The sequence below is a fragment of the Herpailurus yagouaroundi genome, unplaced genomic scaffold (genome assembly GCF_014898765.1).
Source record: "Herpailurus yagouaroundi ecotype Mexico unplaced genomic scaffold, PumYag 67641, whole genome shotgun sequence".
In the NCBI taxonomy this organism is placed as follows: Eukaryota; Metazoa; Chordata; class Mammalia; order Carnivora; family Felidae; genus Herpailurus; species Herpailurus yagouaroundi.
Genome location: NW_024420442.1, coordinates 2,623,831 through 2,643,966, shown reverse-complemented (window position 1 = coordinate 2,643,966; position 20,136 = coordinate 2,623,831). Strand labels below are relative to the sequence as shown.

At 45.2% G+C, this 20,136-nt stretch overlaps 1 protein-coding gene across 1 annotated transcript in view; it reads left to right on the top strand.

The window, feature by feature from the left end:
- The window catches only part of KIAA1210 (KIAA1210 ortholog), a 41,575-nt gene that overhangs the window by 4,887 nt on the left and 16,552 nt on the right, over positions 1-20,136 (top strand). Inside the window, exons 2-6 of the mRNA XM_040467977.1 lie at positions 647-717; positions 6,357-6,522; positions 8,716-8,833; positions 9,151-9,288; positions 14,227-14,379. Coding sequence (XP_040323911.1) covers positions 647-717; positions 6,357-6,522; positions 8,716-8,833; positions 9,151-9,288; positions 14,227-14,379 — 646 coding nt within the window. The remainder of the gene's footprint in view (positions 1-646; positions 718-6,356; positions 6,523-8,715; positions 8,834-9,150; positions 9,289-14,226; positions 14,380-20,136) is intronic.

The following is a 20,136-nucleotide window of genomic DNA, read 5'->3' as shown; positions in this document are numbered from 1 at the left end:
TCTAGGAAATTATTGTAGAATAAAGAGGGCCAAGGACAGAGCTTTTAGGTGCAACAATGTTTCATATCTGGGGAGAGGAGAAAGATTCAGCAAAGGAGATTGAGGACAGCCAATGAGGTAGGAGGAAAATTCAGGGAGTGTGATGTTCAGAAAGGCAAAGCGATAACATTATACAAAAAGGGGGAGTGTCCAGTGGTGCAGGGAAGTCAAGTAACTGATGGTTGCATTTAGCCAGAGCAGTTTTTGGTAGAGTGGTTTAGAAGTAGGTTGCGTTGGAAGCCTGAATAGAGAGAACCCAGGAGAACAAGAAGTGAAGACATAAGCCTAGTAAGTATAGATGAGGTAACTCTTTAGCGTTTTGCTTTAAAGAGATGCAGAGAAATGGGTGGTGATGGGAAGAGAATTTCTCTAAAAAAATTTGTGCTCCTGGCCCAAGGAATTCTCCTGTCTTCCCCTGGAATTTCTGAGGGGCTTCTGAATTTCTTCACTTCGTTGCTTCTCCCATATTTCCAGGTGGAACTGTGTGTGTGTGTGTGTGTGTGTGTGTGTGTGTGAATGGATACACATCCAAGTACAAAATGAGTGTGTAAAATGAGTGGATAGCAGACGATGATCTTTTGCTTTTTCACTCAATATTTTACTGTAGTGATCCTACTATGGCTGAATCCCTGAGGGAAGCTTCTGGAAGCCTGGAAGTTCTAGAGGCCGGTGATGAGGGTAAGTAGCCCAGTAAAATGTTGGTAACTAGACCTAGCTTTCTTTACTGTGTTGAATCCCTAGGGGGAAAAAAATGAAGTCACAGGCAAACGAGTTCATATCAAATTTCTAATAATATTAGACTCAGTCCACATTTACTTTGCAGTCTTTTCACCTCTTCTCTTTCGTGTCCAACTCTGGTATCAGAAGGCTTGTCTGAGGCCCTGCAGTCCTCTGTGGGGATGGTTACCGGGTTCTACTTGCTAAGGCAGGAGAAGTATTTCTGCTTAATCAGAAAAAAAAAATCGGAGCCTACCATGATCCAAGAGATTTGACTGAAGTTGTACTATAGATAGTAGTCCAGATTTAACCAACAGATGAGTTTGTAATTTGAGGAGTGAAGGGGGGAGTACCGATAAAAGATGCCACCACAAGCTTCTGTTAAATACGACTCAATTTATAAAACTGCTTTTTGTAAAACTCACTCGGATGTGAATCCATTCCATAAACTGTGGGGCCACCTACGAGTGATGCGTGGCCATGGGTAGAGTATCGTGTAAAGGAGGCAAAGGTCACTAAATGATGAACTTCACTGACACCCCACCCCCCAAAAAAAGGAACCATCAGACATAAAATAAGACATTGAATCTAAAGACAGAACTAAATGGAACAGTTCACTGGGTGGTTTTTCAAGTTTTGTGGAGTGTTCTTTAGCAGTTGTATGATGTGGAAGACTTGGTCTGGAAGAATAGACTGGAACTCTGTTGTGGCTTTCCAGGGGCATGATTTCAGTGATGATGGGGGGCGGGGGATGCTGAACTTGGTGCATGGATCCTTGGGAACAGAGCTTGGGTCTTCGTTTTTGTGTCACTAATGTTTAGTAGCGGGTCTCAGAGAGAGTAATTAGACACCCCAAATATTCGATCGATGAATGAATAAATAAATGAACGATAGGCCTCTCCACCAAGGCAGCTCCAACAACCAAACCAACTGACCTCTTTGGATATGAGTTAGATGCCTACAAAAGAAGGTGGCAACGCGGTTCATCTTCATGAAGAGAGGAGGTAAGGAAATGCCTTTTCTCTGTTCCCAAGATTTTGTTTTCAAACGACCAAACATTTGGGTATGTTTTTAGAACTGGTCATTGCTAACCAGAGAATGACATGGCTGTGTGGGGGTTGACGGAAAGAAAGGCTAGTTAGAAATGTTTTCTTTCTAACCAGTGATGCAAGAGAGCAAAGTCAACCATTATGCGATGCATTTTTACAGCCCATTAAGTTCAACCCAGATGGGCTGCCTGTGTGCGTGGTGGATAAAGAAATCTACAAGCCGGAAGCAATGATTTCTTCCTTGGAGTTAATGGTGTTTTCCTCTCTGGGGGGCAAAACTGCTTTCCATGGGCTGTTTTCTGGACGTGACAGGCCCTCATTGGATGAGGATGTTGAAAGCCGCTGACTGGGAATACATAGTCCTTGGACTTGGACAGGGAAATCGATGACTTTGTTACAGGAGAAGTGCAGACAGCTGTCAGCCGGCAGCTCACTGACCACCACTGCTGTACCCTGTGGGGGCACGAGTTGCCCAGTGTAGGGGTGACCTACGTAAACATTGCTGGATACAAATGTGGGTTTTGACCTCTACCTGCTGCCTAGGTCCACCTACCCTTTGCAGTTAAGCAGCTTTTGAAAACGAGCCTGTGCAGGGCTCAAAAGGCCAGCTCGTGCCCTTGGACATATGGCCACTGTGTCAGATTTCATTAGGGTTGCAAAAAAAAACCAAAAAACAAAGTAGCATGTGGACAATTCCCAGGTTTGTATCAATTTCCCAGGGCTCATCTCCATACATGGGATCTGATGTGGTTGAGGGTGGGGAGCTTTCCTAAGCCAAAACAGCTTCCACCATCCCTTGCGAGACCAAGTCTTGGCTTCCAAGTCCACTGCCCTGGGTCAGTGAGCCACCAACCTGCCACGGTGAGGTGGTTGGCATGTCTTGGTGCCCTGCCCCCCTCCCCCCAGCTCCACCAACAAAGCTCTACCCACCCCCCCCCTACTCAGAGCTACCCCACAGGGACGAATGGAAACATAAGTTTCTTTCTAGTGCCCATGGTTGAAAACAGACATGCATTACTTAAGGTATTCTGGACCCTCGTGGGAAAACAAGTTGTTGTTGTTGCCTGGCAGGAATGGAAAATTGGGGGGAGATTGAAATACATGCAGAATTAAATTCTTAGCACCCGGTTACGGTTCTGAAGTCACTAGACACGTGGCTAATTTAGGGGCATAAAAATGTGTGAGCGCATTGTTTTGTCCGCCCATACAACGACTGTGCTTGGTGCGTTCAGTTGTATAGCCTGAAGAGTTTATAGAAGTGTTTTGATTCAATTATTAAGCGTTTCTAGATTGTGTCCCAAGTGGAGCCACCGGCCGCCGATGATCTCCTGCCTTCTATTCTGGGATTTTGAAGCGAGAGGGGCAAAACTCGCCGTGTTTCTAAATACTCGTTCCCACTTGTGAGGGGACGCTGGCCAGTCCGTCCTTACTGGGCAGCAATTATTTAGCCAACTGGGGCTGGCTCACTCTGGTTCGGGAGATGGTGCACATCTGTTCCCAAATGGCATGTGGTAGCTTGCCCTTGACCGCGGTGCGCGTATTTATACCAGAGCAACGGGCAGATGCCACAGACAAGGGCATTCCCCGCCCCTCCCCCCCACCCCAAGGTCCAGTTGGTAAACCTTTTCCGGCAAAGAACTGGTTATAACAATTGGTATAATGCAGTAATGAGGATGTTTCATAAAAATCTCACCATTGAATCAATTTTAGAAATCATTCGGGGACGGGGAGATCAAGAGAGGAGGCCAGAGGACAAAATATCGGTCATTTTTGAGCCAGCCTCCACTGTACAGCATGTTCCTCAGCACCTTCGCACTGAATGTTCAATGAGGCCACGCGTCATTGAAAATAACTTATTATTTAATGATTATTAAGTAATGTATCGTAGAAATTAGTTTCATTATTTCCGGAAACAATTACAGACGCAAGCTTGGAAAAATTACGTTTCCTGCTGTATCTTCATGGTTTATCCTTTCCGTCTGTAGGTAGATTTGCCAAGGTGGTCCCAACCGTGACCCTATTTAGGCACATCCTGTTAGGTGAGAAATTGCCTGAGCCATCACAAACGGAAATTACTGAAGCATTGATGAGCAAGCAAAACAGTCCTATAGCCTTCTTGCCCCACCCCATGCTGGCTTCTGCTTCTAATCATGCATATCGTACGGTTCACTATTGAGTGATCGATACGATATTAACCGTAGATAGATAGAATTGATAGATCAGTTCTACAGATAGAATTGAATCTGGCCTTAATAAACAGGTAATTATTGGGGCGCCTGGTTGGCTCAGGCGGTAGAGCATACAACTCTTGATCTCAGGGTCATGAGTTCGAGCCCCACACTGAGCTTAGAGCTTACGTTAAAAAAAAAAGTTTTTAGAAAAGAAACGAGTAATTGTTGATTCCCTAGCGCTAGGCCACATTCATTAGCACTTGCAACATGCCAGATCCTGTGTTAAGCTCTTTACGTACATTATTTACAATTTATATCAACCCCGGCAAGGGCCAGGGTTTAAATTATAGGATGCTTAAGGATGACTCTGCTCAGTGATCTCAATTTAAGGGAAGTGACAAGCTGTGTTGGTATTCTGCACCCCTCAAAGGACTCAGTTGTCCCTTGGGTGCTGCTGTGTGCCTTGTGCTGTGGTGGATGCTAAAGAAGATGCCGACGAGGGCCAGCCTACAGCCTTGAAGTCGGGGACAGTGGCTAAGACACAGAACTATATCTCATTCCTTTCTCACTGATACCCAAAGCATAGTGAGTGCTTGGTCTTAAATATTTGTTGGATGGATGGATGGATGGATGGATGAGTAGATGAGAGAGCATTCAGATGTAAAACTTGGAGGGCCAACAGTCAAGCTTTAGGTGTGCAGAGAGAAGGGTTCATTGTCGTGATTGGTGGCACACTGGACTTAAGGCAGGCCTTGAAGTTTAGAAACCTTTCTAATAGGCGGGTTTGGGAGTAATCGGTATGCAAATAGGCCATAGAGTTTCAGAGCTAGAAGGAACCCTAGTTCAGCCAGTGTGTTTTGCCACACATTCTGCTTCTTTGCACTTGGGAGACAACGCTGTTGCCCAGTATCTTAGAGCTTCACCGTACACGTGGGCATCTTGAAGTTCCAGAAAAGTCTTGTTGGAAAGCAGGGCTCTTAACTTCGTCTAATCCAGCGTTTTCCAGAACGACCGGACCACAGATCCTTTTCTCGTGCAATAGACATAATGTACGACAGCTCTCTGAACACACTTTGGGAGATGCTGATTAGTGTGATCCCTTCTTTTCCCTGTAGAGTTCCAGAGAGGTTGAGTCACTTATCCGAAGTCACAGAGCTAACCGATAGCAGGGCCAAACCGAGGATTCCAGAGTGTTCTGGCTCTTGGGTGGTACTTTCCATTACATCACTAAGCCTTTCTAATGGCAGCCCCATCGACCACCCCCCACCCCCCACCCCCTTGCCCAGACCCTTCCCTGCCAGCCCAGCATTGCCGTGCTGGCAATAGGCCTTCCAGACACCAGCTTGTTAGGAATTGGGATGAGACAGCTACGCTGGTGAACGATTGCACGCGGAAGCAGTAAGGGCTGATTTCTCCCTTAGGCTGCAGCTCGGACTCCCCTGTCCTTGCCCGTCTCCTGCTGAGCCCCGATAAAGGCACATGTGCTTATTAGGAGACTAACAAAAGCCCAAACAGCCTTAGGAGCATCGACAGCTCCCATTCCGCGCTGCTGCCCTGGTAGTTATGGTAGATCGAGCAAACTTCCAGTTATTTGCGTGTGCAGACGGCGGGAGCCCTGTCGATAATCCAAACCCACTGGCGGTAATTGACGAACGCACACAGTGCACGTAACACACGCACGCCCACACGCTTGTACGCACGCACGCACACACGCACCCCTTGCAAAACCCTTTGGTGTCTGACTCTGTCATGCCTCTGGCACAGGCAGCTTCTCTCCCTGGTGGCCCTTTCTTCCCAATCCCCAGCCGTCTCCCTACCTCATAACCCGCCTCCTTGAGGACGGCCTCCAGGGCTGTGCCGCTCCCGACAGCGCTCACCCCGTGGGGCTGCACCCTTTCACACACAAGCTAGGGCAGAAGCAGCCCCCGCCAGGGACTCCGGGGGTCCTCAACTGGATTGCCATGATTCCGGCCACCAGGGCGAAGTCAGGGGGATGCCCGGTGCTTCTTATTATTATCATTATTGGCTTAATAACTGCTGCATATGAATGAACGTCTTAGGTCAGCGAAGAGGTGTGGGCTGGTGGGGGAGATAGAGAGGCGGGCTGATGCCCGGTGAGTTGTGCCAGCTTAGAGGCCGGCCCAAAGGCCGCAAGCTGGGGCCTGAGCTTCCGGGCTCCCCAGAGACTCAGCCGCTTCGTTAATCCTGAGCTGGGAACAAGAGAACAGGCCAAATGAATGGTGCCGGGGGGTGGACGAAGGCCGAGATCTGCGGGGCACCGGGCACCCCAGTCCTCGTTCCTGTCACAAAGGCCCTGTTTCCTCCCCTGTCCCTCCCTTCCACCGTCACACCCTGCCTTGCTTGCCTTCCTACCCTCCAGGAAAGAAGAAATCCAAGTTTAAAGTCTTCAAGAGCTTCTTTGGCAAGAAGAAGAAAAAAGAGCCCGAGGATGGCCGGGGAGGGAGGAAGCTACAACCAAGCCTGTCCAGCAGCAACATCAACATCTCTGCTCTGAAGCCAGTTCATGAAGATCAGACTGAGCCTCGGTAAGCTCAGGGGGGCTGTGGCCACCGCCAAGGCAGCCAAGGCCCCGGGGGCAGGGGGGGCGGCGGCGGTTTTCTCCACGCTCAGGTGTATGCCTGAGCCGCTGGGTGGCTCAGTTGGTTAAGCGCCTGGCTCTTGAATGCGGCTTCGGTCGTGTTCTCACAGTTCGTGGGTTCGAGCCCCCACCTCAGGCTCTGCACCGGCAGCACAGAGCCTGCTTGAGATTCTCTCTCTCTCTCCCTCCCTCTCTGGCCCCCCACCCCCACTCGTGTGCTCTGTCTCTTTCAAAATAAATAAGCTTAAAAAAAAATCCGTGGGGGAGATGGTTATGGGCGGACGGACGTGTTTCAGAGCTCACAAATCATACCACTATTGAGCGATCGACAGGATATTGACTGTAGATAGATAGAACTGATAGATCAGTTCTACCGCTAAATAAATAAATAAACAGACAAACTTTAACAATAACAACAACCACAAAAAAGAAGTGGCAAGAGCAGACATCCTTGTCTTCTTCCTGATCTGAGGGAGAAAGTATTCAGCCTTTCATCATCATATCTACTTGGTAATAGTGTATCATTCTTTATGTTGTTGGATTCAGTTTTTTTTAATGTTTATTTATTTTTGAGAGAGAGAGAGAGAGAGAGACAGAGTGCAAGCAGGGGAGGGGCAGAGAGAGAGGGGAACACAGAATCCGAAGCAGGCTCCAGGCTCTGAGCTCCGAGCTGCCAGCACAGAGCCCGATGTGGGGCTCGAACTCACGAACTGTGAGATCATGACCTGGGCTGAAGTCGAATGCTTACCTGACCGAGCCACCCAGGTGCCCCCAGCTGTTGGATTCGGATTACTAGTATTTTATTGAAGAGTTTTACATCTGTATATTCATAAGCGATACTAGTCTGTAGTTTTCTTGTGATGTCTTTGGTTGAAATTTTAATAAATTCCCACATTCCAAAAGGAGCCTTTTATGCCTTCATCCTTCCATTGCTAACTTCTATGATTTGTCTTAGTGCTTAATTGTCATCAACCTGGCTTAATTCCCAGTCAGAAGGTATTTCCTTCTGGGTTTAGCCATCTGGGGGTGGCAGTGGGGTGGGACGTGTGCGTAAGATGACTTAGAGGATAGGACGCATGTATCACAGAACCCTCGTGTGAACGAGGAAAAGATCTGGTGAATGAGAGTCTCCAGCATCTGGGCAGATATTTGATATTTTAAATCAAAACAAAAACACTAGAGAGAAATTTGGGTGTGAAAGATCTTTTATAACTGTCACCTTAATAACATCAAGACTCAGGGGCGCCTGGGTGGCTCAGTCGGTTGAGTATCTGACTCTTGATTTTGGCCCAGGTCACGATCTCATGGCTCAAGGATCGAGCCCCGCGTCGTTGGGCTCCACACTCAGCGTGGGGCCTGCTTGGGATTCTCTCCCCCCCCCCCAGATAAATAAATAAACATTTTTTAAAAGATAACAGCAAGACTCAGGGTCTTTTCCCCCATGCCACAGGGCTGCCACTGTTGAATTGTACACATTAAATGCGTAAATTGTATGGTACATAAACCACATCTCAAAACTATTATATAAAAAAGATGTGTGTCGGTAATTTAAAAACTCACAATTATAGAGAAGTACATAAAGTAGGAAATTAAAATCCCCCTCCTGTCCTCAGTGCCATTTCTCAGAGGGAACTACCACTAATTATTTGGTGGATATCCTCACAGACTTTTTTCTGTGATCATGAACTATGTATGTACGTAATATAGGCAAATGTATTAAATGGGACCATACTATCCTTTATTTTTTCACTTACTGTCTCGTGGAACACTTTCTTTAAAAAAAAATTTTTTTAACGTTTATTTATTTTTGAGAGAGAGAGAGAGAGACAGAGTGTGAACTGGGGAGGGGCAGAGACAGAGGGAGACACAGAATCTGAAGCAGGCTCCGGGTTCCGAGCCGTCAGCACAGAGCCCGACGCAGGGCTCGAACTCACGGACCGCGAGATTGTGACCTGAGCCGAAGCCGGACGCTTAACCGACTGAGCCACCCAGGCGCCCCTCGTGGAACACTTTCTATGGCAGCACATGTGCCCTCTTTCTGACGTGTCTACGGTATACGTATCATTCTATGCATATACACGTATCTTCACTTCCTGTGGCCCTTGGGCTGCTTTTACAAGACCCTTTTCTTCCCGTTCAGGGCCAAGAGCAACATGGGGAGCAAAGCCCTGTCCCATGACAGCATCTTCATGATGGATCCTGAGCCTGCAAATAAAATCTACCCCTCTCCAGAGCTCCAGAGAGGCAGATCTCTGCAGGTAATAGTGAACTCAAGCCTCAGTGCCTAATTCGGCTGCTGCTCTTCCGTTCCCTAGTCCTGCCCTGCCAAAAAACAAGCATGGGGGGACTTTGGGCTTGCTTCTCGAGCTGATTCTACCCCGCAGGGCTATTGTAAAGAATGGAGAATGTGTAAATGCATGATGTGCTTCCCTAGCGCCCAGCACGCAGTGTGGCCTGGCATTGCCACGTTCACTTCTCCGGACACACCCCAAGAATGCTCCGAGTATATTAGGGTCGCGTCCCACTGTCAATGTGCAGGCATTCCGACCGCTGTGTTTTTTTCTTTCTTCTACAGAGACCTTATGTTTCCAGAACTCTGCCTAGAACCGGGACTAGTAGTCTGCATCGAGCTGTTTTTGGAGTTACGTTTGGACCTATGCTCCCATATGTACCCAGAAGTGCACTTTGGGCCGGGGGATCTGACATCGCTGAGGTAATGGAGTGGGATTGTTCTGACTACGGTTGGCTGAGTCAGACAGACTGCTGCTTACCGGCTCCATGATCTTGGGCTGATCGCCTGACCAGAACGAATCATGCTCACAAAGCAAGGTTTTACTCTATCCGTGACCAAGGGCTACACGGTTAGCTCTCCAGTTCAGAAAGGGGAGCCCTGTTTCCCGGAGGCCTCTTCTCTTAGTCCCAGCAACAGAGAGACTCTTATGGCGGGGGGGGGGGGGGGGGGGAGCGGATTAAAGGTTAGGCTTCTAGAGGCATTTCCTCTCACAATGAAGCCGGGAGGGAAAGCTACAATAGCTCAAAGGGCCTAGTCCCTTAGTCCTTCTTCTGGGAAACATGGCTGAAGACAGGGTAGCGTATTAACAGAACCCGAACCATCAACCGCCAGTTTGACCTCCGCACGGGAGACTTCCCTTAGGCGCCAAGGTGACAACCCTACATGACAGGGTAGCTGACAGCATTCGGTTGAGGGTCCTGACACCCAGTGCTGCACAGAAGCAACGCAACTACGGAATTGGCCAATGGCTGGGTCCCTTGAAGGGACAGGATTCGTCATGGATTAAGTGGCATTCAGATCACCTGGGAGATTGTGGGAGATGAACTCCCGGTATACAGTTCTGTCAGAAATACCAAGACTGGGGCGCCGGGGTGGCTCGGTCGGTTAAGCGACCGACCTCGGCTCAGGTCATGATCCCACGGTGTGTGAGTTCGAGCCCCGCGTCGGGCTCTGGGCTGACAGCTGAGAGCCTGGAGCCTGTTTCGGATTCTGTGTCTCCCTCTCTCTGACCCTCCCCCGTTCATGCTCTGTCTCTGTCTCAAAGTTAAATAAACGTTAAAAAAATTAAAAAAAAAATTAAACTCCCTGCCCTTGAGTATGGGACATCCCTTTCCTGCCCCTAATAGTTAGGAGATAGGAGTCCACAGGGGTTAAGAACATGGGCTATAAAGGCAAGCAGGCCTTTCAAATGCCTGCTGTGCCACTACGAGAATTAGGGCCAGTCATATCATCTCTCAGACCTGCTTTTCCCCATCTGTAAAATGGGGACCACAAGAGCAGATGCCTCAAGGAATTGTTGCAAGGTTCGAATGAAATCCACCTCTGGAGAGCACTTCCTCCCTGTCCGGGAGAAAGAGCTCAAATCAGTAACCTAACTCGCCACCCGAAGGAACTGGGAAGAGAAGAACAGACTAAACCCAAAGCTAGCAAAAGGAAGGAAATAACCGAGACGAAAGCATCATAGAGGCCTCCGTAAAAGTTAGTTGTCATTATTGTAGTTATTATTATTAGAATTGGGCTCGGGGATGGTGAATCTCTTGAGATTTCATCTCAGGAGCGCCCAGTAGGGCCTGGTAGGAATGAGGGGTCACCTTAGACACTGGCCAGGAGTACCCCAGGGGCAGAACGTTGGAACAATCCTCATCGGGGCCCCCTTTCTTTGGCTTTGAGAGTTTGAAGTCCATCTGTCCTGAACAGCAGCAGAGCCTATGACAGAAAGAAGCACGTCCGCTCCATGACAGCAAAACTTTTGTTTTGTTCATTGTTACAGGCCCAGTGCTCAGATCGGGGCACGGCACGCTGTGGACGCTTAGCCAGTATTAAAGATAAAACCGGGGATTCTGATTCACGTCAAAATGACCATGGCAGGGACCAGTGCCTCAGATTCAAGTGTACCATGAGCTTCAAGTTAGAATCAACCCAATGAATCTGCTGAAGCCCAAGGAAAACTCAAATGACCAATTTTATTCCCTTGGGAAAACTAGTAAAGCTGTTCTGCTCGGGGCTAGTTCTGCAGATTTTCTAACAACTCTAGAAAAATCAGTCTTGACAGGATTCAGATAAACAATCGACACAGCCAAGATCTGATCCAGACAATTCCCGGAATGATAGGAGCAAGGCTCGTAGTTTGGATGCCAAGCCTAGGTCCTAACCCCCAAACTCACCTCCGCAAGAACTGGACTTCCAAAGATAGGGCCAAAATCAAAACAAAGATGGGACTCAAAGAAGATTTATAGTTAGCATCAGTAGAGAGAGAACACCATAATTCTGGGTGGGTTTGTGGTTTTTTTTTTTTTTTTTAGTAAAACAGGATGCAATATTTTATAATGATTAAAGTTAAGAACCAGCCAAGATTCTTTGAATGGGGAATTTTACAAGCTAGATGACCTGAAATCTGTCAAAATGTTACAGTGCCTGCAGGATTGGATTGTTTCTTCCCTTTACATTTTAGTCGTTTCCAGACCTTCATTAATAATCATGCATTGTTGGGGCACCTGGGTGGCTCAGTGAGTTAAGTGGCTGACCCTTTTTTGGGGGGGGCGGGGGAGTAGAATTTAGTGATTCATCACTTACATAGGACACCCAGGGCTCATCCCAACAAGTGTCCTCCTTGATGCCCATCACCCATTGAGCCCATCCCCCCACCCACCTACCCTCCAGTAACCCCCAGTTTGTTCTCTATATTTAAGAGTGTCTTATGGTTTGCCTCTCTCTCTCTTTTGATCTTATTTGTCCTTTCTTTCCCCTGTGTTCATCCGTTCTGGTTCATAAATTTCACATGAGGGAAATCATACCGTATTTGTCTTTCTCTGACTGACTTATTTTGCTTAGCATCATACACTCTGGTTCCATCCACGTTGTTGCAGATGGCAAGATTTCATTCTTTTTGATCGAGTGATATTCCGTTGTGTATATATATACCACATATTCGTTATCTGTTTGTCAGTAGATAGATATTTGGGCTCTTTCCATAATTTGGCTATTGTTGATAGCGCTGCTATAAACATTGGGGTGCATGTACCCCTTTGAATCAGCATTTTTTGATAAATCCCTAATAGTGGAATTGCTGGGTTGTAGGGTAGTTCTAGTTTTAATTTTTTGAGGAACCTCCATAACTGTTTTCCAGAGTGGCCGCACCGGTTTGCATCCCCACCAGCAGTGCAACAGCATCCCCCTTTGTCTACATCCTCGCCAACATCTATTGTTTCTTGAGTTTTTAGTGTTAGCCATTATGACACGTGACAGGTGGTACCTCACTGTGGTCTTGATTTGTATTTCCCTGATGATGAGTGATGTGGAGCATCCTTTCATGTGTCTCTTTGCCATCTGGATGTCTTCTTTGGACAAGTGTCTGTTCATGTCTTTTGCCCATTTCTTCACTGGATTATTTGCTTTTTGGATGTTGAGTTTGATAAGTTCTTTATAGATTTTGGGTACTAGCCAAACCCTTTATCAGATACATCATTTGCAAATATCTTCTCCCATTCTGGAGGTTGCCTTTTAGTTTTGTGGATTGTTTCCTTCGCTGTGCAGAAGCTCTTTATCTTGATGAGGTCCCAATAGTTCATTTTTGCTTTTGTTTCCCTCGCCTCCACAGACATGTCTAGTAAGAAGTTGCTGTGGCTGAGGTGAAAGAAGTTGTTGCCTGTTTTCTCCTGTAGGATTTTGATGGCTTCCTGTCTCACGTTTAGGTCTTTCATCCATTTTGAATTTATTTTGTGTATAGTGTAAGAAAGTGGTCCAGGTTCATTCTTCTGCATGCAGCTGTCCAGTTTTCCCAGCACCCTTTGCTGAAGAGACTGTCTTTTTTCCATTGGGTATTCTTTCTTGCTTTGTCAAAGATTAGTTGGCCATGTGTTTGTGGGTCCATTGCTGGGTTCCCTATTCTGTTCCATTGATCTGTGTGTGCCAGTACCATACTGTCTTGATGATTATGGCTTTTGTAATACAGCTTGAGGTCCGGAATTGTGATGCCTTCAGCTTTGGTTTCTTTTGAAACGTTACTGTGGCTATTCAGGGTCTTTTCTAGTTCCATATAAATTTTAGAATTGTTTGTTCTCTCTCTGTGAAGAATTCTGGCATTATTTTGATAAGGATTGCATTGAATATGTGGATTGCTTTGGGTAGTTATCGACATTTTAACAATATTTGTTCTTCCAATCCATGAGCATGGAATGTTTTTCCATTTTTTGTGTCTTCTTTAATTTCTTTCATAAGCTTTCTGTAGTTTTCAGTGTATGGATCTTTTGCTCTTTGGTTAAGTTTATTCCTAGGTATTTTATGGGTTTTGGTGCAATTGTAAATGGGCTTGATTCCTCGATTTCTTTTTCTGCTGCTTCATTATTGGTGTCTAGAAATGCCACAGGTTTCTGTACATTGATTTTATATCCTGCGACTTTACTGAATTCATGTATTAGCTCTAGCAGTTTTTTGGTGGAGTCTTTGGGGTTTTCCACAAAGAGTATCATGTCCTCTGTGCAGAGTGAAAGTTTCGACTTCTTCCTTGCTGATTTGAATGCCTTTTATTTCTTTTTGTTGTCTGATTGCTTTCAACACTATGTTGAACAGCAGTGCTGAGAGCGGACATCCCTGTCTTGTTCCTGACCTTCGGGGGAAAGTTGTCAGTTTTTCCCCATTGAAGATTATATTAACAGTGGGTCGTTCGTATATGGCTTTTATGATCTCGAGGTAGGATCCTTCTATCCTTACTTTCTTGAGGGTTTTTATCAAGAAAGGATGCTGTACTTCGTCAAATGCTTTCTCTGCATCTCTTGAGAGAATCGTGTGGTTCTTATCCTTTCTTTTATTAATGTGACGCATCATGTTGATTGATTTGTGGATATGGAACCAGCCCTGCGGCCCAGAATTTTCATTTTGATCAAACAAGCAATTTGAAGTTTCTGTCTTTGTTTGGGGATTGGCAGAAGTGTGCAGCAACCCAGAGGGCAAACCAAAACTCTTGGGCTTCGGCTTGCATAGGTATAAGAACTGAAGACAGGGAGGTGGGAGATTGTTTTCTTGGCTTGTTTTCTCACTTTGGGTTCTTAGCCCTTCCGCCAGCAAGCAACAAGAGGACATCAGTAATTTGGAAGAAAGCGCACAGGTTTTAACTTTTCCTTCTATTCTCCTCCTTAGCAGAGCCCATCACTGCTGCCACGCCAACGAAGCATCAGCCCACCTCTTATCCGTTCTGACACAATCTCTAAGGACTTGGAGGAAATCTCTGTTGATGAGGAGTCACCTGAGAGCTCACCAAAGGACGTTTCAGAGCAGATCTTGACAATGAAGAAGGTGAGTGTTAGCCCCCTCCTAGGGCTTGGTTTGGTTGTGGGGCACAGGTCGGAGGCATGATCTCTCTGCTTGCACTCTCTTCTGCTGGAGCTGAGCACTAGGGGGGCATTTGGGGAAGGAGCGGCCATTTTTTACTTTTGACTTGCATGGTGGTTTTCTGCCCAGTCTACAAACCAAATCATCAGCACTTTAGTTGATGAGCAACAGAAGACAGTATTTCAGAAAACAAGAATAGTTTGCCGAGGTTTTCAGTTATTTCGGGAAGAAAACAATGGAGATTTTTATGGGAGTAAAGGCTCTGTGTTTTCGACTGGCAGAATCTCAAGGGTTAGGGCATGTAGTATTGTTTGGTAGACGCACACCCATGTGAAAAATCATTTGACACATGAGAGGGCATGTATTGTGCATTTTATGCATTTGGGTTTGTCAATGAAGTCATATCCATCAACAACTGGGAAATTAGTAGATTGTACCCATATCAATACTTCCGTTCTCAAACTAATGAGTGGTTAATTTAATTGGTTGTTAGTGAACTTGAAAGGACTTTTAAATATACATATACATATATATATATGTATATTTAATGTTTATTTATTTATTTTGAGAGAGAGAGAACACTAGCAGGGGAAGGGCAGAGAGAGAGGGAGAGAGAGAATCCCATTCAGGTTCCACACTGTCAGCGCAGAGCCCAATGTGGGACTCGAGCCCATGAACCATGAGATCATAAGCTGAGCCGAAATCGAGTCGGGTGCTTAACCCACTGAGCCACTCAGGTGCCCTAGGACTTTTAAAGTGAAGTAGCATTTAGAACAATTAACGTTGGGAACTAAAAAGTAAACAGGAAGGTAATTTATCAACGTTTATTTATTTTTGGGACAGAGAGAGACAGAGCATGAACGGGGGAGGGGCAGAGAGAGAGGGAGACACAGAATCGGAAACAGGCTCCAGGCTCTGAGCCATCAGCCCAGAGCCTGACGCGGGGCTCGAACTCACGGACCGCGAGATCGTGACCTGGCTGAAGTCGGACGCTCAACCGACTGCGCCACCCAGGCGCCCCCAGGAAGGTAATTTATAATGAAGATAATTGACCAGTCAGCACAAAACTGTTTTGATGTTAAAAGATCCAATGGAGGGAAGCAGCCTTCAGTTAAATATGTCAACAACAACAACAACAACAACACCCCAGTCAAGTTAGGAACAAAATTAAAGCATAGGCAAATGGTAGGTGGATATGGTTCCTCACCAGCCAATGGATTTAGACTATGACTGTAAGTATTTTCAGCAGAATACTGCTAAATCAGATAAATTAGTCTGAATTGGTGGAAGGATTGAATTAGATAACTTTTATTGTGATAAAATACACATAACATAAAATTTATCATGTTAGGGGCGCCTGGGTGGCTCAGTCAGTTAAGCGTCTGGCTCTTGGTTTTGGCTCAGATCGTGACCTCATGGTTCGTGGGTTCCAGCCCCACGACAGGCTCTGTGCTGACAGCGCAGAGCCTGCTTGCCAGTCTTTCTCTCCCTTTCTCTCTGCCCCTTCCATGCCCCCCCCCAAAATAAATAAGTAAACTTCAAAAAAATGTATCACGTTAAAGCATACAGTTCAGTGGCATTAATTCACAACCATCACTCCTATCTAGGTCCCGAATGGTTTTGGTTACCCCGTACTTATTAAGCAGTCATTCATCATTCCACTTTCCTCTCAGCCCCTGGCAACCACCAGTCTGATTTCTGTCTCTGGATTTGCCTATCATATAAGTGTATATAGTACTCCAGTTGTTTCTATGGCTGAATAATACTCCGTTGTATGGATATACCACATTTTGTTTAGCTCTTCATCCACTGATGGATATTTGGGTCCTATCTACCTATTGGCTATCATGAACAGTGCTGCTATGAACGTTCATATACAAGTTTGTGTTTGAGCATATGTTTTCAGCTCTTTTGGGTGTATACCTAGCAGTGAAATTGCTGGATCATATGGTAATTCTGTATTTAACCTTTTGAGGAGGCGCCGAACTGTTTTTCTCAGCAGCTACACCACTTTACGTTCCCACCAGCTATGTTTAGGGGTTCTGGTATCTTCACATGCCGGTCAACATTTGTCATTTTCCATTTTTTAAAAATAGTCACTCTAGTGGCTGTGAAGTGTATGTATCTCATTGTGGTTTTGATTTGTATTTCACTAGTGACTAATGATGTTAACCATCTTTTCTTGTGCTTATTGGCCATTTGTATACCTTCTTTGGAGACATGTCTATTTAAGACCTTTGCCCATTTTTTATTTAACGCGTTGTTTTTTTGTTGTTGAGTTACGAATTCTTTATATATTCTGGATACTAGACCCTCTTCAGATCTATGGTTTGCAAACGTTCCCCCCCCATTCTGTGAGTTGTCTTCTAATTCTATCAAAAGAATAAAATTTTTAAAAAATTTAATTTTGACGAAGTCAAATTTATTGATATTTTTTCTTTTGATACTTGTGTTTTTGGTGTCATATCTAAGAAGCCATTGCCCAACTTACGATCATGAAGATTTACCCCTATGTTTTCTTCAAAGAGTTTTAGCTCTTATATTTAGGTCTTTGATCCGTTTTTAGTTCATATTTATATATGGGGTGAGATAGGGTCTAACTTCATTTTTTTTTTAATTCAAGTTAGTTAACGTACAGTGTTGTCATGGCTTGCATGTGACCATCCAGTTGTCCCAGCACTGTTTGTTGAAAAAAACTATTATTTCTTCCATTTAATGTTCTTGGCGCCCTTGTTGGAAATCAGTTAACTGCAGATGAATGGAGACATATATATGTCTCCATTCATATGTGTATGTATATATATATCTGTAGATACATAATTTTCTATGTATAAGATCATGCCATTTATAAATGGAGATAGTGTTACTTCTTCCTTTCCAGTTTGCATGCTTTTTGTTTCTCTTCCTTGCCTAATTGGCTGGAACTTCCAGTAGAACAAATAAAAGTGGCAAAAGCAAACATCCTTTTCTTATGCCTGATCTTAGGGGGAAAGATTTCAGTTTTTCACCATTGAGTATGATCTCAGCTATGGATTTTTCATATAAGCTTTCTATCCCTAGTTTGTTAGGTGTCTTTAGTATGAACAAGTATTGGATTTTGTCAAATGCTTTTCTTTCTTTTTTTTAAAATGTTTATTCATTTTTGAGAGAGAGAGACAGAGTGCAGGGGAGGGGTGGGGGGGTGGGGCAGAGGATCTGAAGCAAACTCTGTGCTGACAGCAGAGAGCCTGATATGGGGCTCAAACTCACAAACTATGAGATCATGACCCGAGCCAAAGTCAGATGCTTAACCCACTGAGCCACCCCGGGCACGCCTGTTAACAGTGCTTTTCTACATCAATTGAAATGATCGTGTAGGTTTTTTTTCCTTCATTCTATTAATATGGTATATTATTACATTGAGTGATTTTCATATGAAACCTCCTTGCAATTGATTGCCGTGCTATACAATTGCCTTAATATGCTGTTGGACCTTGTTTGCTAGTATTTTTGCGTGTGTATTTACGAGGGACATAGGTCTAAAGTATTCTTTTCTCGTGATACCTTTATTTGGCTTTGGAATCATGACCGTGGTGGCCTCGTAGAATCAGGAAGTGTTTCCTCTTCGATTTTTTTTTTGAAATATTTGTTAAGGATTGGTGTTAACTATTTAAAAGTTTGGTAAAATTTATCGGTGAGGCCATCTGGTCCTGGTCTTTTTTGTTATTGTTGGGAAGTTTTGATTACTGATTCAGTATCTTTACTCGTTATCGGTCAATTCAGATTTTCTATTTCTTCTTGAGTCAATTTTGATAATTTTGATAATTTGGATGTGTCTAGGAATTTATCTCTTTCATCTAGGTAATCTAATTTGTTGACATACAATTATGTGTAGTATTGTCTTATAATTCCTTTTATTTCTGTAAAGTCCATAGTAATTTTCACTTCTCATTTCTACTTCTAGGGATTTGTGTCTTCTGTCTTTTTGTCTTAGTAACTCTTCCTAAAGATTCGTCGATTTTGTTTTACTCTTCAAAGAACCAACTTTTGGTTTCATTGACTTTCTCTATTGTTTTTTCTATTCCCCATTTCTCTGTCTCTGCCTTAATCTTTATTATTTACTTCCTTTTGCTAGCTTTGACATTTTAAGATACAGAGTTTTCTCTTGCTGTGAATTTGAGTAGGCTAACTATGCATTTTATAGGCTAATGAACAGAGTTAAATTATTTATAGTCAACATTTCCAAGCACCAGTCTAAACATTCGTCCTGCTGGAGTGTCATGAACTTCCTATTAGTAAATTCAAGAATTCAGTCAGGTTGCTTGCAGTACGTTAAGCGTTGGGCTGGCAGACAGAAAGTCTAATCTTTGGTGGTCTAGTCAACCTCCTATCACCCCCAGGCATGAGAGTTTCTTGGCTGTTTCTGCCATGCTTCTTGGTTCGTGAGTTCACCGTGGTGAACACAAGGGGGACAGGTGGTGGCAACCGCGTCATTCCAAGAAATCGCTGGAATCACCATCCCAACCAGATATGCTGGCCCGGAAGCTTCTCTAAGCTTCCCATAAATTATGACCCCCAAGCAGTCTATCCCTGGAGGCCTCCCCACCAACCCAACTCCTACCGCCTTCTCACTGAGGATCGACTAAGGAGCTCGGCGCAAAACCGAATCCTCCAAATAGGAAAGTCAGACGAAAAGAGGACTCCATCTCCAAGGACTCTTTCCAAGTTCAAGTTCGCTGTTTCATTTTCTTCTCCAAGCTGCTGCCTCCTACTGGTACCAGGGGGGAAACACATTACCCTTCAAGGACACCAAGACTCATAATTAAAATGGCGAAAAGTAATGATAAAGAGAGGTCTTTCAAAGGACACCTCCGACCTTTTACTCCAGGCTCACTTTTTCCTTCCACCCCACCCCCTCCTGGGGGCAGAACAGGAAGGATTGCCTGAAGCCTCGCTGCCTCAGCCTGTGTCTTCCATGTTTCCTTGGGTGAAGAGTTGAGCGCTTTGCCCCTTTCAGTTGTGGTTAGCGAAACTCCCCTGAGTGATCTTCCTCTTTCGGCCTCACAGCCCTCTGTCCTGGTTCAGTGGCTTGTGTCCTTTGAGTAGAGGTGAGACTGGCAATGGGGACGAACAGATATCTTTGCAGAGCGCAGGCGACACAGTGACATAGTGAGCCATGGTGACTCTGTTTGACGTCGGCTCTTACCACACAGGGAGACACAAGCCCAGACGATCTGACCTAACAGGGCCTGACTCATCCACCCCGCCGGCCATCTTTAGCCCCCACCTTGGACCAGAGGATCTTCCTGCTTAGCACTTCCCTGACCCCCGCCACTCTCCCAACCTGGCTCATGTTCATCTGTATTCCCTGATGAGCCCATAGAAGATCTTTCTTCTTCAATATTGCTTTTCATGGGGAAAAATAAGTGTGCAAAAGAGAAGCCATGCGTACACAACCCCATCGCTTTTCGCTCTTGGGAAAGGGGTGTATCAAGTACTTAGGTGCTTATGGTCCGAGCTGATCAAGCACCTGGGCTTTAGTTCCACTGTAGGGTGAATGTTGCTATTGAACGTGGTGGGGGTTAAGTCGCTGCCAGTCCTAACATCGTATAGGCTAATGAAGAGTTAATTTAGAGTCCGGCAGGACTGCCTCCTTTTGCTTTACCCCTGATGGCCTATTCCATAATTCACCATTACTATTTATAGATAGGTTTTTGAAGCCCAGTGATACATTTTTTTAAA